The sequence below is a fragment of the Bufo gargarizans genome, chromosome 11 (genome assembly GCF_014858855.1).
Source record: "Bufo gargarizans isolate SCDJY-AF-19 chromosome 11, ASM1485885v1, whole genome shotgun sequence".
Taxonomy (NCBI): domain Eukaryota; kingdom Metazoa; phylum Chordata; class Amphibia; order Anura; family Bufonidae; genus Bufo; species Bufo gargarizans.
In genome coordinates, this window is record NC_058090.1 from 25943833 (window position 1) to 25960598 (window position 16766).

The 16766-nt window shown below is 44.7% G+C and overlaps 1 protein-coding gene across 1 annotated transcript in view; it reads right to left on the reverse strand.

Moving 5' to 3' along the window:
• Nucleotides 1-2132: 2132 nt before the first annotated feature.
• LOC122921922 (cholesterol 24-hydroxylase-like) overlaps nt 2133-16766 on the reverse strand; it is a 74559-nt gene continuing 59925 nt past the window's right edge. The window contains exons 15-16 of the mRNA XM_044272249.1: nt 11522-11707; nt 2133-2270 (exon numbers count right to left, since the gene is read on the reverse strand). Of these exons, the coding sequence (XP_044128184.1) occupies nt 11567-11707 (141 nt within the window). The 3' untranslated portion in view covers nt 2133-2270; nt 11522-11566. The remainder of the gene's footprint in view (nt 2271-11521; nt 11708-16766) is intronic.

Sequence of the window (16766 nt, forward strand, 5' to 3'; positions counted from 1 at the left end):
ACAGTGTAGACCTCTGTAGCGTGGCTGCTCGTACAGTGTAGACCTCTGTAGCGTGGCTGCTCGTACAGTGTAGACCTCTGTAGCGTGGCTGCTCGTACAGTGTAGACCTCTGTAGCGTGGCTGCTCGTACAGTGTAGACCTCTGTAGCGTGGCTGCTCGTACAGTGTAGACCTCTGTAGCGTGGCTGCTCGTACAGTGTAGACCTCTGTAGCGTGGCTGCTCGTACAGTGTAGACCTCTGTAGCGTGGCTGCTCGTACAGTGTAGACCTCTGTAGCGTGGCTGCTCGTACAGTGTAGACCTCTGTAGCGTGGCTGCTCGTACAGTAGACCTCTGTAGCGTGGCTGCTCGTACAGTAGACCTCTGTAGCGTGGCTGCTCGTACAGTAGACCTCTGTAGCGTGGCTGCTCGTACAGTAGACCTCTGTAGCGACTGCTATTAGGGTCCATTCACTCGTCCGCATCCGTTCCGCAATTTTGCGGAACACGTGCGGACCCATTCATTTTCAATGGGGCCGGAATGTGCTGTCCGCATTTGCATTTTCTATGAGAGTGCCGGTGATGTGCGGTCAGCAAAATGTGGAACGCACATTACCGGTGTCCGTGTTTTGCGGATCCGCAAAACACATACGGACGTGTGAATGGACCCTTATGGTGGATCTAGACGGGGAGATATTTGGTCAGATTATTGCGAAACGCTCGTTCATTGGGTGAAACTGTCGTCAGTGCTTGCAGCTCTATGAGGATGAGCGATCACAATAGATGTGATGGTGGTTGCTGTATGTAAACGGGGGGCTTCACCCCCACTGAGTGTTCCTTTCCGATAATCGGCTGCTTGTTCAGTGGGGGTGAAGCACTCCATTTAAAGAGCCCTCTAGTGTCTGTTGTTCACATGCCGTGTCAGTGTAATATCCTGTGTAGAAGGTGTGTCCCCTCACACGTCTGTGTAATCTCCCGTGTAGGTGTTGTCGCCCCCCCCCCCCCTTCCATGTCGGTGTAAAATCCCATGTAGTAGAAGACGTGTCCCCCTCACACGTCAGTGTAATATCCCGTGTAGTAGGTGTGTGTCGTCCTCACACATCAATGAAATATCCTGTGTAGTAGAAGGCGTCCTCTTCACATCTGTGTAATATCCCATGTAGTAGGTGTGTCCTCCTCACAATATCCCGTGTAGTAGAAAGCATGTCCTCCTCAGACGTCAGTGTAATATTCCGTGTAGAAGGTGTGTCCCCCCCCCCTCCCATGTCAGTGTAAAATCCCATGTAGTAGAAGACGTGTCCTCCTCACACGTTAGTGTAATATCCTGTGTAGAAGGTGTGTCCTCCTCGTGTCAGTGTAATATCCTGTGTAGAAGGTGTGTCCATCTCACACGTCGGTGTAATATCCCATTTAATAGAACGCATGTCCTCCTCGCATGTCTGTTATATCCCGTGTAGTAGAAGGCGTCATCGTCACATCTGTGTAATATCCCATGTAGTAGAAAGCGTGTCCTCTTCAGACGTCGGTAAGCTCTAGAGCAGGCATGCTCAACCTGCGGCCCTCCAGCTGTTGTAAAACTACAACTCCCACAATGCCCTGCTGTAGGCTGTTCAGGCATACTGGGAGTTGTAGTTTTGCAACAGCTGGAGGGCCGCAGGTTGAGCATGCTTGCTCTAGAAGACCCCAGGGCGCCCGTAGGAAAAATACGTAATCCCCCCTGTAAGCTGTATAAAACAAATGTCCTCTGTTCTGGGAAAGATATTGTACCAATTAGAGGACAATCTTCGGAAATGAATAATTAACTGGAAATTATTATCAAAGGTATCTTCAGCTGATTAATTCAGAGCTGGATGAGTGCAGCACGCCATCCCTTTTCTGAGCGTGGTCAGAATGAATCATGAGGCGGCCATTTGTTACGCACTTGAGGAGATTCCAGATTTAACGGCGGACTAACTGTACAGCTCTACGCAGCAGTTTCATACCTAGTGTCAGTATATACTGCTCTAAGATTCAATTCTCATTGCTAAATGTTATCCTATAAGAGTGGCTGCAGCATCTTAATTCTAGGTTTACATATTCATTTGGTGGTGATGCTGCCGCCAGGGTCTCATTGAAAGAAGAAAAAAAGACCAAGAGCCTTATGTGTGTAAACTGCAACATCTACTGAAGGTTTATTACTTGGAGAAAGTTAGAGGTTATCCATTATTACAGTGGAATAGCGCCTCTTGTGGCCAGTCCGAGGGAAGGCAGTGTGGAGCTCGTTCTACAGCAGCCCAGCAATGACATATTGGACCCTGAATTAGACAGAAGAGAAGATAATTAGTAATTAAATACTGAACTGTTGCTTCCTATAAAAGCTACAGGACGCCGATACCCAGATGTGAATTTCTTCTTCAGCCAGGTTTACAGGCTCTGAAATCCAACCCTCCTGTAACAGCCACGGATTTGAGGGTAATACCCAGGTCATACTGGCAAGATCGTGTGACCATTGGCCACCATGGGTGGACTGGCATGTAAACCCAGCCTAGGACCTAGGCCTAGTTTTCATTCCTATTTTGATTGGGGATTCAACTGTATATTGCAGGGTTCGGCAACCCTCGGCACTCCAGCTGCTGTGAAACCACGACTCCCAACATGCTCGGCTGTTCTTCTAAGGCAGGGATGTCAAACCCGTGGCCCTCCAGCTGTTGCAAAACTATAACTCTCATCATGCCTGGGCATACTACAGCTATCAGGGAATGATGGGAGTTGTAGTTTTGCAATATCTGGAGGGCCATGAGTTTGACATCCATGTTCTAAGGCCTCATGCACACAACAGTTTTTCATTCCGTGTCAGTTGTTCCGTTTTTCGTGATTCTCTGCGGACCCATTGACTTTCAATGGGTCCGTTGAAAACTCAGCTAATGCACCGTTTGTCATCCGCATCCGTGATCCGTGGTTCCAGTCCGTCAAAAAAATATAACCTGTCCTATTTTTTTTCACGGAAAACAGTTCACGGACCCATTCAAGTCAATGGGACCGTGAAAAAACCGCAGAGACACACAAGATTTTCGTCCGTGTACGTTTTTTTCCTATCATTTGCGTGGCAAACTTGACTTAAACTTTTTTTTTTACTTTCCTTCATGTCTGGTGATCCTCCAAAAATGAAGACACACGGAAACAAAAACGGATCACGGAACAACGGAACCCCATTTTGCGGAACACAACAACGGTCGTGTGCATGAGGCCTAACTCCCACAGAAGTGAATGGAGCATTCTGGGAGTTGTAGTTTCAGAACAGCTGGAGTGCCGGAGGTTGCTGATCCCTGGTCTACGGTGTGTCTGTCCCTCAGCTCCCTGCTGTTCTAGAAGGACTGGAGCAAGAACCGGCATCGCTGCCTGCCACAGGTCTGTATGCATTTCTGCCGGCCGCTCTAGCCACAGACAGTGTTGGGGTTTCTTTGGATTTACCGGAAGTATTGGCATTCTGGGCACCCGCCCGTTATCATTCTCGTTGGCCTTCTCTGCCCTGTGCTCAGATTACGGCATATGCATGGGATCTCGCAGGTTTCAGCTCTGGCTGCAGAGACACTGTGCCCTGGTAGACATAGTTTTGTGGGGGGTCACTTGCATTTACTCAGACCTTCTCTTTCCAGATGTCCAACAGTAAGGAAGATGCGCAAGCATTGTGAACAACCGCCACCAGACAACCAAACGGCGCATGCACTCCTCAGGAGGAATCTTCTCAAGGCTCAGTGGTCTGAAGCCCTGCACTTTCAAGCGCAAACGTAAGCACCATAAGAATACCTGTCCTTCAGCCTCCTCTTCAGGCCTCTTTCACACAACCGTTTTTTTTTCCCCCTGTATTCCCGTTTTTTACGTTCTGTATACGGTACCATTCGTTTCAATGGTTCCACAAAAAACACGGAATGTACTCCGTATGCATTCAGTTTCCGTATTTTCGTTCCATTGAAAGATAGAACATGTCCTATTATTGCCCGCAAATCACATTCCGTGGCTCCATTCAAGTCAGAGTCCGCAAAAAAAACTGAACACATACGGAAATGCATCTGTATCCGTTCCGTTTTTGCGTAACCATCTATTTAAAATGTTATGCCCAGCCCAATTTTTTCTATGTAATTACTGTATACGCCATAAAAACTGAAACAAAAACCGGAACAACTGATCCGTGAAAAACGGACCGCAAAACACTGAAAAAGTCATATGGTCGTGTGAAAGAGGCCTCACGACATACAGTGATTCTTTCAGAGAATCCTGTGATGATTCTAGCCCAAATGTGACCATAGCCTTTAGGAAACTTGGACGCCTTGTGAAACAAATAGAAGCTTTGATCACCTGAGGAGCTAGAACTGAGACAAAAGCACAGAAAGGAAAGGGTCTACAATTTTCCAAGAAAGATTTTATTTTATTTATTTTTTCTTCTTCCCTCATCCTGTTTTGGAAGATTCCTTTGTCAGCGACTGGCCTAAGCCAGAGAAGAAATGTGGTGTAAGGGCCTGCTTCAAAGCTGACTGTCGTCCAGATCTAAAGATATTTAGGGTTTGGTGTCGCCACCTAAGATTGGTCTTGCCGAAGCCAAATTTATGTGATGTCATTGATACCATTAGTCTGGCCTCTTGAGGTTGTCTCAGTCTTCTTTACCAAGAACTCTGGAGGAAGAAATGGAAAGGGATAGCCTTGGCATTTCACGCAAGTAGCCTCTTCGGTCCACAAGATTTTGGAGTCCATGTCTGAAGGCATGTCTTCTAAGAGACCTTCTTTTAAACCACAGTTCAAGAGCTCTCCCAACTATAGAAGAAATCACAGAGAGAGAAAAGTAATCTATTAAAAGCACACCTCGAAGGAATCGACACCCAACAATGTGTCGCCAACTCTCATCCTCCAGTATGGACAAGACTTTACCTTTTCTCTTCAGCCTGGCTAGAGACCTCTTTAAGAGCTTGGGTCATATCCATTATTCTTCGTTGATATTCCCTGAACTTCAGCAGCATAACCCAAGAAGAAGTTCATCATGGGGTTTATAAGATTTGTCATCACCTCAATGGAGCCTGCCTCCATATTCCCATTCTGCAGTCCTACAGGAGATTTCTACGCTTGGTGGTCAGAGGAGGGGAAGATCTTCTACATCTCCAGTTCACCCATCTCCCATTCGGTCAGTTTTCAGCTCTGAGACTATTAGGAGTCTGTGTCCTTACAGCGGCATCTGTGTCATTCCATACCTAGATGATTGGATAATCATTGCCAAAATCTGCTCCGTTCTGATGTCCAGCTCTTCATCGGTATAGAAAGGGATTCCGGCTTCTTGACAAACATAATCACCTGGTCCCCTCCATTTAGGTAAAATATTTAAGGCTTCATCTGAATTCTTGTACCAGGAGTCTCAAGTTCATGGCTTCAGTGCATGGAGGCTGAAAGGAGGAACTTAGCAGCTAGTTAAGGCCAGCGTTCTCCAGTACCTTCATGGGATGTCTTGGGGGTTCTCAGTTGGTGTAGGCTCCCTTTGAACCTCCAGAAGAAGCCAAAATTCATTTCTTCTGTTCCGGATAACTGTTACTTTGGCTAGAGGTATCATTGATATCCAAACAATCTCTTGCAGGAAACCATACTTGAGTGTTAGCTAATTGTCTGGCCAAGAAGAACACGTTCTCCATCTACTGAAGGTGACCAAGGTTTGGCCATCTCAGGCTTGTTTCTTACCTACCGAGGAAAGGCAAGGAAGCCAGTAAAGCACTGATTGATCAGACCCACCACAAGGTCCTCTCCTTTACTTCTGGGAGCTCCCTCAGGACGGTCCACAGCCACCTCTCGGGTGGAAGTTTCTAGAGTTCCTCTAGATAAGATCCTCATGGTCCTGGGCCCATGTGTGGACCAGCAGATAGCAGTCATCTGCACATGGTTCTTTTTAAACTAAGACATGTCATTGTCCAGGATCCTCCCATTGTAATTATGGCAATGGGTGATTTCGTTTTTTGTATATAATAAATCATCTCTCTCCACTTCCTCTTGAGCTTGTGCGTACACACAGCAGCCAATCTGAACAAAATCAGAGCTGCAGTGTACAGCATGGTGGAGAGATAAGACAGGTGCCACAGTGCTGATTAGTATATAGATATTCTTCACATTTAGAAGAGTTTCTTACATTGTATTAGTTTTCTGCACATGTAACTTTTCCTTTAAGACTCGGCACTCCATGAGGTACGTTATCCTGACTGCTCTCATAGATGATCCCTCAGGGCACCAGGAGCAGCATCAATCCATCTGTTGTGTTGGCCCCCAGGATCCTTCTCTCCAGTTCAGGTGGATGAACGAAAATATGAACGCGCCAACCCGGGGATCCAAGATGGTGGCTTCTGTACAATGGTGGAGGTCAGTCGACATTTATTTGTAGTAAATAAGGAGTTAATAGCGGCATGAGCCCAAACAATGTATTCGGGAATCATCTGGCGGTCTTCTTCACAGCTGTCATGAATTTGCGATCTGGGAAACGTCTGTGGGTGGTTTAATGTCGCCCATGTTGTCACCCAGCTTTCCCAGAAACACACATAGCCGGTAGATAGAGTCTCGTACAACGTGACGGCACAGGTTGGCGGTTACTTGGTGACCTTATGAATATTCATGAGGAGATCCCGGCAGATTGGGATGCTTTACTCGTAGGCACAAAAGTAAAACCATAAATTTGCGCTGCAGTAAAGAGGCTCATTCAGCGAGTGAGCGGTGACAGCGCCGGAGACGACTCTCAGGCGAGGAAGTGGCCACTTCTGACCACTCCATAGAAAGGCAGCTAATAAATCCACTTAATGGACGAGGGATGAACCGCGACGGGACCAGCCACAGAATCCGATGTCACCCCCAGCTGGCCGTTCACAGGAGCAGCGCCTGCGGGGGCGATCTATTGACACGTCGCCCCCAACACTGTCCACAATAGTAGGCGAATCCAGGATTTACTGTGTCCGAATAATGTGACCGCAGCCCTCCCCAGCAGATTATCACACCACTTCTCGCTCCTGAAATCTGCAGAACATTACTCTGAACCGTCTACCCTCTTACACCTACATAATATATGCTGCAGATTATTACACCACTGACATCTGTAGGACATTGAACCATCTAATCTGACAGGTAAACAGTAATATATTCTGCAGATTATTGTGAAACTGACATGTGTAAAGATCTGCAGAACATTGCACCATCCCCGCTACATACTCAGATAACTGACCCATGTAGAGATCTGCAGAATATTGCACCACCTACTCTACATATTTAGATATCTAACCGTGTAGAGATCTGCAGAACATTGCACTGTCCTCTCTACATACCTGATCTGTGTAAAGATCTGCAGAACATTGCACCATCCCCTCTATATATGACCCATGTAGATATCTGCAGAACATTGCACCCATCCCCTCTATATATGACCCATGTAGATATCTGCAGAACATTGCACCATCCACGCGACGTACTTACATAACTGATCTGTGTAGAGATATGCAGAACATCGCACCATCGCCTCTACCTCCTGACAAATACATCTGGTATATTATACGACGACTCGTCACCCGCCTGTTTGTTGTATAAATTACCCATCCCCCTCCTCATGGAGGTGGCATTAGATGAGGGGCTGCAGACAGACGCGGCTCTGACTGATGTGTTTGTGGATGAGTTGTCGGGAGTCGTAGAATACAGGGCTTCCCACGCACGGCAGCAGTGTTTGTGGTATCAATCAGCGGAGCGAGCGCTGCCTTTATCTGCCCGGGAGATTTATGGGAGCGGAAATATCGTGACTAATATAAAAAAATAAGTTCCAGCCGAGAGTCTTAACTGTCACTAATGGAAAATCGTATAGCAGCGATCGGCGCTGGTGGTTGTGAAACTGTAACTGCAGGCGTCGGGTGACACCGCCTTACAACTGGAAATAATACAACTTCCCAGGGGTGGGAGCGTCACCTTTCTGGTACAAAAATCCAAATCCTCTGCTTACCGTCAAGCATTCAGTTGCATGAAAGAATACTTTCTGCCTGTAGCAACCACAAGGTGGCGCTCAATGCACACATATTAATAACTGTATATATCCATATGAAGTGGGCTCCCCCTAGTGGCAGAGATATATTTTTTTTATCATTTTCCTTCATCGGAGTGGCTCCTTCAGACCCTTGCCATTTTACCAACTCCTTATCCTATCCTTAAAGGGGTCGTCTCACTTTAGCAAATAGCATTTATCATGTAGAGAAAGTTAATACAAGCCACTTACTAATGTATTGTGATTGTCCATATTGCCTCCTTTGCTGGCTGGATTCATTTTTCCATCACATTATATACTGCTCATTTCCATGGTTACAGCCACCACTGCAGTACAGATATAAGGTGGCCGGGGTGGAAGTTGCTACGCATGCGTGCACCCACGGTCCCGGCCATCAGAGAGGCCAAAGCAGGGCCACCACTCCTGGATTGCAGGTGGTCGTAACTCCTGGAAACGAGCAGTGTATGATGTGATGGAAAAATGAATCCAGCCAGCAAGGAAGGCAATATTGACAATCACAATACATTAGTAAGTGCCTTGTATTAAAGGGCAGCTTTGTCCCTATGACACTGGCTGACCTGTTACATGTGCACTTGGCGGCTGAAGACATCTGTGTTGGTCCCATGTTCTTATGTGCCCGCATTGCTGAGAGATATGATGTTTTACTATATGCAAATGAGCCTCTAGGAGCAACGGGGGCGTTACCGTTACACCTAGAGGCTCTGCTCTCTCTGCAACTGCTCCCCCCTCTGCACATGATTGACAGGGCCAGATGTAATGAGGCTTTCCCTACCTGGACCTGTCAATCAAAGAGCAGAGAGCGTGGCAGTTGCAGAGAGAGCAGAGCCTCTAGGTGTAATGGTAACGCTCCCATTGCTCCTAGAGGCTCATTTGCATATAGTAAAACATCATTTTTCTCAGCAATGCGGGCACATATGAACATGGGGCCAACACAGACGCCTTCAGCTGCCAAGAGCACATGTAACAGGTCAGCCAGTGTCATAGGTACAAAACTGCTGACAGATGCCCTTTAACTCTGTCTACATGATAAATGCCACTTGCTGAAGAGAGAGAACCCCTTTAAATAACTTCTGATCTATTGTGTGAAAATCTACCCATGATCCCCAAGTCTCTGAGTACACGGATTCTCTGTCTGCAAATTAGTGAACCCCCTTTAAGGTTCTTTAAATGAAGTATAATCTGTGTATAATAAGTTCTGCAACTTTCTATTACACTTTGGCCTCATGTACACGACCGAAGTTTCAGTCCGCATCCAATCCGCATTTTTTTGCGGATCGGATGTGGACCCATTCCTTTCAGTCCATACAACCGTCCTGCGGCCCTGCAAAAAAAACAAAACAAAAAAAAACCACGTCCTATTTTTGTCAGTTTTGCAGACAAGAATAGGCATTTGTAACGTAGTGCGGGACCTGCGGAGGGGAAAATGGGGGATGCACACAGATCAAAGGAGGCCTTTGTGTTTCAGATCTTCACCATCTCCGCTAGTAGTCAGTGAATGGAAGCAGTCATTTATTGAATCCAGAGGCATTGAATCCGTTTTGTTACAATGTATCAGGGCAGGATGGGACAGAGATAAGTGCTGCTGCTATTTTGCTCACAGAGGATTGTCTGCAGTGATACAATGAAGGGATGGGGACGAGTGCGGAGAGGGTTCAGGACTGTGATGTGCTCCTTTGGCATTTATATTCAGTGCCGTGGCGAGCGGACACAGAGCAGGCAGCAGCGGGGGCCTCAGAAGGATGCGGAAGTGTCCTGTATTAACAGCTCTCAGCTTCCAGGGCCCCTTACACGTGACGCTGGAAAAGCCTCAATAGCTCCTCATTGTGATGCTGGGAATGTCTATGGAAACCTTCTCCTCCCTGACTTGTCACTATGCTCACCTGATGCTGCAGCGACACCTTGTGGTGGACCAGCAGCACTGCAGGTGACACTTTTCTGGTTTTCCCAGAAAGTAAAAATCTTAAAGGGAACCTGTCACTGGGATTTTGTGTATAGAGCTGAGGACATGGGTTGCTAGGTGGCCGCTAGCACATCCGCAATACCCAGTTCCCATAGCTCTGTGTGCTTTTATTGTGTAAAAAAAACGATTTGATACATATGAAAATTAACCTGAGATGAGTCCTGTCCCTGACTCATCTCACGTACAGGACTCATCTCAAGTTAATTTGCATATGGATCAAATCATTTTTTTTACACAATAAAAGCACACAGAGCTATGGGGACTGGGTATTGCGGATGTGCTAGCGGCCATCCTGCAACCCATGTCCTCAGCTCTATACACAAAATCCCGGTGACAGGTTCCCTTTAAAGGGAACTGGTCACTGACTGCACTATCCTTATATCACCACCCAGGAAACGCCCCTTATGGTTCACACTTTGCCTTTTGATCTACTTTTTGTGAGTATTATTAAAGCCATGTTTTTACCTGTTTGTTTGTTTTTATGGGTATTAAGAGAAATTTTTATGTGGTATTATAGGCATGTTTTTGGATGTTTATTAAAGCTGTGTTTTTATGGGTATTATTATAGGCAGGGTTTTTATGGGTGTAACAGGAATCTTTTTGTGGTATTATAGGAATGTTTTTTGTGGGTATTATTGTAGGCATGTTTTGGATGTTTATTACAGCCAGGTTTTTATGGGTTTTGTGTGGTATGTGTTTTTAATGGGTATTACAGGAATGTTTTTGAAGTATTACTAGAGTAAAGGGATGTTTATTATAGCCATGTTTTTATGGGTATTATTATAAGCAAGTTTTTTATGGGTACTATAGGAATGTTTTTGGGGGTATTACTATAGGAATGTTTTTTTGGGGGGTATTATTATAGCTAGCGTTTTTATGGGTATTAAAGCCATGTTTTGGGATTTTTTTTATAGCCAGGTTTTAGGCTCGCTCCCTCCTGTTCGAGTCTGTAACTTCCACAGCACTTGGCCCCCTGAGGTGATAAGGGGTCATTGACCCAGCTGAGGGGTATACAGTAGTAGTTTTTTTTGGAGATGTGTCAGAACTGGGTATTGACACAGTCGCCATCAGTCCTGCACACAGCTGAGGGTTTGTTGCAGTGTATGATTCTAAACAGCAGCATACAGTGTTTCTACAGTCCTTATTAGCCTTCAGGCTAATAATCACCTACCTGGGCTGATACGTTGTAACTAGGACTTTTTTTTTACTTCTCAAGAATCTGTATAGTCACTGACAACAAGGAGAGATGCTGAAAATGGTAAGAAATAAAAGTTACAGAAATTACATAGAACTTTTCAACATTGGGGTCTGTGGGCCTGACCTTAAAAGACCCCTCCCACAAGTAATCATTAAAGGGGGGTCCCATCTTGCAGTTTCCATAGCGAGAACGGACTAAGTGGCCTCCTGAGTTGGCCGGGCTGCGTCCGTAAATCCTGAGTTATATAAACAGCCTTGCTTGCTGTCTGAGGCCATCTTTAACAAACTCAAATTATTAATTTATTCTATTATTGGTATTTTTCCCTAGAACAAGAAGTAAGAGTATTTACCGCTGACAGAAGCAGTCATTCTCATCCATCACTGCCACTCAGAAGCTACTTGCGGGGTCTCAGGGTGCAGACGACACCATCTCGGGGTCTCAGAGTCCCAGTATCCATCAGCTCATAGGACTGACCAGGGACCAACTCAAACTCGTATCTCTGCAGTAATTTACTCAACACAACCCTGGCTTCCAGCTGCAGAAAGAGAAAAGAAAGGTTAGAATCGGTCATTGTGCCCACAATATCCATCCCGTCCTGCAAGGAGTGCGACACCAGCAGAATAGTGAGTGCAGCTCTGGAGTATAATACAGGATGTAACTCAGAATCAGTACATAAGTAATGTATGTACACAGTAACTCCACCAGCAGAATAGTGAGTGCAGCTCTGGAGTATAATACAGGATGTAACTCAGGATCAGTACAGGATAAGTAATGTATGTACACAGTAACTGCACCAGCAGAATAGCGAGTGCAGCTCTGGAGTATAATACAGGATGTAACTCAGGATCAGTACAGGATCAGTAATGTATGTACACAGTGACTGCACCAGCAGAATAGCGAGTGCAGCTCTGGAGTATAATACAGGATGTAACTCGGGATCAGTACAGGATAAGTAATGTATGGGGCTTGTAGATCACAGGGGACTCAGGGGAGTACTCCACCCAGAGAGCAATCTTGAGGTGACTGCAGTGAAGTAATTCCTGAAGTGCCCTCTAGATGGCAGAACAGGAATTATAGTAGTCGCTATTCACACTGACTTTCTAATTGACTTTGTTTTCCTATTCTTCACCATTTTCAGTGAGTGAAAACACTTTTTCTTTACATTTAGGCATGTGTACGCCGTAGAAATATATGCCAGAAAAATGTGACATGTATTTTTGCCATGGAGCCCCCAGAAGAAATCTGAGGCTGACCCTTGGGTTTCTCCTGTGGTTTGCGGTTCCTCGAAATCCAACCATTCAATGGGGCTAATCTGTGTGGCTACAAACTGCAGTTTCTTTACTGAGAATGGATATACCGCGCGGAGACGCAGATTCCAAACAATGGGATGTTTTTGTTAGGTGTTTTTCTAATACCAGGTAGAATATGAATAGTATGGTGGCTCACTCTGTCTATAGCTGTGGATTGGGTGCTGCTAAGCCTAAGGACTCACCCGCTCATAGACAGAATTAAAAACAAGTAATTGGAGAGGCTGAGCACTCAGCACCTGGGCCCCACAGAGATACGTACAAGTATGGGGAGTGGTTACAATTACATATTTATTATTACACCTAATGCAGATATGACAACTAAAATATACAATAATAAAAACCGATAATATAAAATCTGACTAATATAATACACTCCAATATCTCTAAAATAATTGCTGAGGTAATATAAACATTATTCAAATATATATCATGGTATAAAAATATAACATAGTGTAAGAATGGTGTATTTGGCTTCTGTGTCATATAATACCCTTTCGATTAAATTATATCGATGTTTTACAATTCGATAAATTTTCGCTGATTTGAAGTGCCCAATAAATGTTCGAATAGCTGTCTAAACGAAAGTCACATTCGATAATCTCTGTTCGATATTATGAAAAATTCGGCATATATTCGCTGACTGAGATGCTGTGATTGCACCTCCTAACAAGGTATAGTTCAATTGCCGTACGACTTGCGCACACAGTGGCGCCCCACGTGGCTAGCAATGTCGGATATGGCGGTACCTGATTACAGTTTGTCAGCTGGAACGGCTCGGATGGTTCTGCAGTCACAGATGTTCACGATCTCCAGTTGTCTTCTGAGTTATCTCCAAATGTGGAGGGTATTCAAGTGGGATCTCACAATTTATCAGAACCGAATATTTAGATCGAGACGTTCAGTCTGTGCCAGAAAATCGAACTTTCATAGTCAAGGGTAAGGATCCAATTCCAAAATATAGGTCCATCAGCTGATGTGTGGGTCTTTTCATAGCCCCTTCCTCAGTGGTGACCCGCAAAGGCTAGGAAAAGACCCCGAAACGCGTCTGGTTGTTTCAAGACCCACACATCAGCTGATGGACCTATATTTTGGAATTGGATCCTTACCCTTGACTATGAAAGTTCGATTTTCTGGCACAGACTGAACGTCTCGATCTAAATATTCGGTTCTGATAAATTGTGAGATCCCACTTGAATACCCTCCACATTTGGAGATAACTCAGAAGACAACTGGAGATCGTGAACATCTGTGACTGCAGAACCATCCGAGCCGTTCCAGCTGACAAACTGTAATCAGGTACCGCCATATCCAACATTGCTAGCCACGTGGGACGCCACTGTGCGCAAGTCGTACGGCAATTGAACTATACCATGTTAGGAGGTGCAATCACAGCATCTCAGTCAGCGAATAGATGCCGAATTTTTCATAATATTGAACAGATTATCGAATGTGACTTTCGTTTAGACAGCTATTCGAACATTTATTGGGCACTTCAAAACAGCGAAAATGTATTGAATTTTAGAACATTGATATCATTTAATCGAAAGGGTATTATATGACATAGAAGCCAAATACACCATTCTTACACTATGTTATATTTTTATACCATGATATATATTTGAATGATGTTTATATTACCTCAGCAATTATTTTAGAGATATTGGAGTGTATTATATTAGTCAGATTTTTTTATCGGTTTTTATTACTGTATATTTTAGTTGTCATATCTGCATTAGGTGTAATAATAAATATGTAATTGTAACCACTCCCCATACTTGTACGTATCTCTGTGGGGCCCAGGTGCTGAGTGCTCAGCCTCTCCAATTACTTGTTTTTCTAATACCGACTCCAGTGAAAAGCTGCTCAAAAATCTGCTGTGTGAACATGTCCTAAGAGGCTACAGACCTGCACATACCTGATGCTGTTCTCAGCTGAGGAGACAGTGGGGAAGATCCACCAGAACTGTGGCACACTTTGCGCCAAGAAATTAGCAAACCACATTTATTAAAGGGATTTCCCCAACTCCGACACTGGTGACCTAACGCTAGGATTTGCCACCAATGTCATATAGGTGCGGGTCCCAGAGGTGGGACTTGCTCCTATCTCCAGAACAGGACCCTCAAAGTGCAGGAGAGCGCACCGGACAAGCACAGCCACCGCCATTCACCCCTTTGGGGTTCCAAAAATAACAGAGCGCCGAGTCCCATAGCGGTGAGTGGGAGGTGGCTGTGGATGCACTCCCCATTCACCGCTATGGGACTTCTGAAAATAGCCAACACGCCCGCCAGTTTTTGGAACTCCCATAGCAGTGAATAGAGAGCGCAGTGCGTTCTCCTTCACTTGGGGGGGGGGGGGGGTCCAGTCTGTAGATAGGTGCAGGACCCACTTGACATAGGTGGCATATCCTAGCACGTGTTCTAGATGCTCTTTTCTAGGGGGTGTAGCTTACTTAGCATGAAGGGGTTTTCCAAGACGGTGATTTTGATGATGTATGCCAAGTACAGGTATCAGTATCTGATTGGTGGGCATCCAAGACCCCGGCAGCTGCAGAAACTATACAGTGGACAGAGCCGGAATCAGAAGGGTCACTCCAATGTGCAGTTTACAGCGCTGGCGTACTGCAGCTCAGCTCCTTGTCACCTGAATAGATGCGGAGCTGCAGGACCCTGGCACAGCCACTACACAGCGGACGCAACCTTGTGATTTCATTTCCGGCCACTGTACAGTTGAAGTGGCAGCTCGAACTATTTTATACCAGTATGGGATCCATACTAAATAAATGAATTGCTTGCTTTCTGTATAAAAGAGGAGTGTAATATATAAAGTAAAAAAAGATGTGAATACTGAATTATTTGGTCTTCCATCTTTTCTATACAGTCATATGTAGAACCACATGAAGACTACTAAATGTAAAATATATATATATATACTTATCTAAAAGAAATTCTCATTGAATATGAACTCAAAGAAATGCATACAATTTATATCTAATATAAGGAAAAATATATATAAAAACGTTGGGGGTCATTTATTAAAACGAGTGGTTTAGACACCGGTCTTAATAACCCCTATAGCTGGTGGTGGATCTGCCAAAGTTATATAGAGGCGCCGGCATCTACATAACTTCGGCGCATCCTCTGCCAGTTCCAAATGTAAGACATTTAGACCTTTTTCTATGCCTAAAACCAGGAGTAGAAAATGATTGATATGAATGGCTTGCCTGCCCACCCACGCCACACACACTTTTTAGACCTGGTGTGAGCAGAGAAACGTTGCAGATTGCAGCAGATCTGCGCTAGAAATATTTTTGGTTAAAAAAAGGCTAAAAGTTGCCCTTGAGGCTATCATTTACAGACAATGTACCGTATATACTCGAGTATAAGACAAGTTTTTTGGCACATATTTTTGTGCTCAAAAAGCCCCCTCGTCTTATACTCGAGTCTAGGTCTTGATTGCAAAAAATCGCATTCAAATTTTCGCATAAAAATTCGCATGAACTTGTATTTTCCCAAAAATCGAATATTCACTTTAGTTGGTTTTTGTACTGTTAAAGTTATTGTTGATACCATATTGTTTTTCTTTGAAATAAATATTCAAAAACCTTTAACCTACTGATGCCTCAATTAATGTAATTTTATTGGTACGGTATCTATTTTTATTTTTGAAATTTACCAGTAGCTGCTGCATTTCCCACCCTAGTCTTATACTCGAGTCAATAATTTTTCCCATTTTTTGGGGGTAAAATTAGGGGCCTCGGCTTATATTCGGGTCGGCTTATACTAGAGTATATACGGTAACTTGAAGATCCAAAACATTTCTCTACATAGTAATTAAAACGGACACGGGTAAGATGGAAAACGGAGACAAATCGCAATTGTGTGTGTGTGTGTATGGGCGACTTCACACACAGAAGATTTCCATCTGAATGGAGCCGTTTGGGCAGCATGCACATGGATTTCTGCAAGCTCTATTCAGATGAATGAAAGTGACTTCACAGAAATCTTCTGCATCAAAATCTGCCCTGTTTGAAGGCGGCCTAGTGCATGTTTAGATAACCATTTCTTAGAGAAAGTTCGCACAGTGGCTTTTTTGGTGGAATTTTGGCATGCCGAAAACCCGCAAGTGGCCTCACCCTTTCTGACTCCATTACACCTCATTGGGAGGCAGTGCAGAGAATCGGGAGCAACGGCTTACAGCCGCGGCCATGCCGAGAACGGACATGTCCCTGGCAGTATATTTTCCCCATGAATATTTCTGTATGGTGTTTAACATCTACTATACATT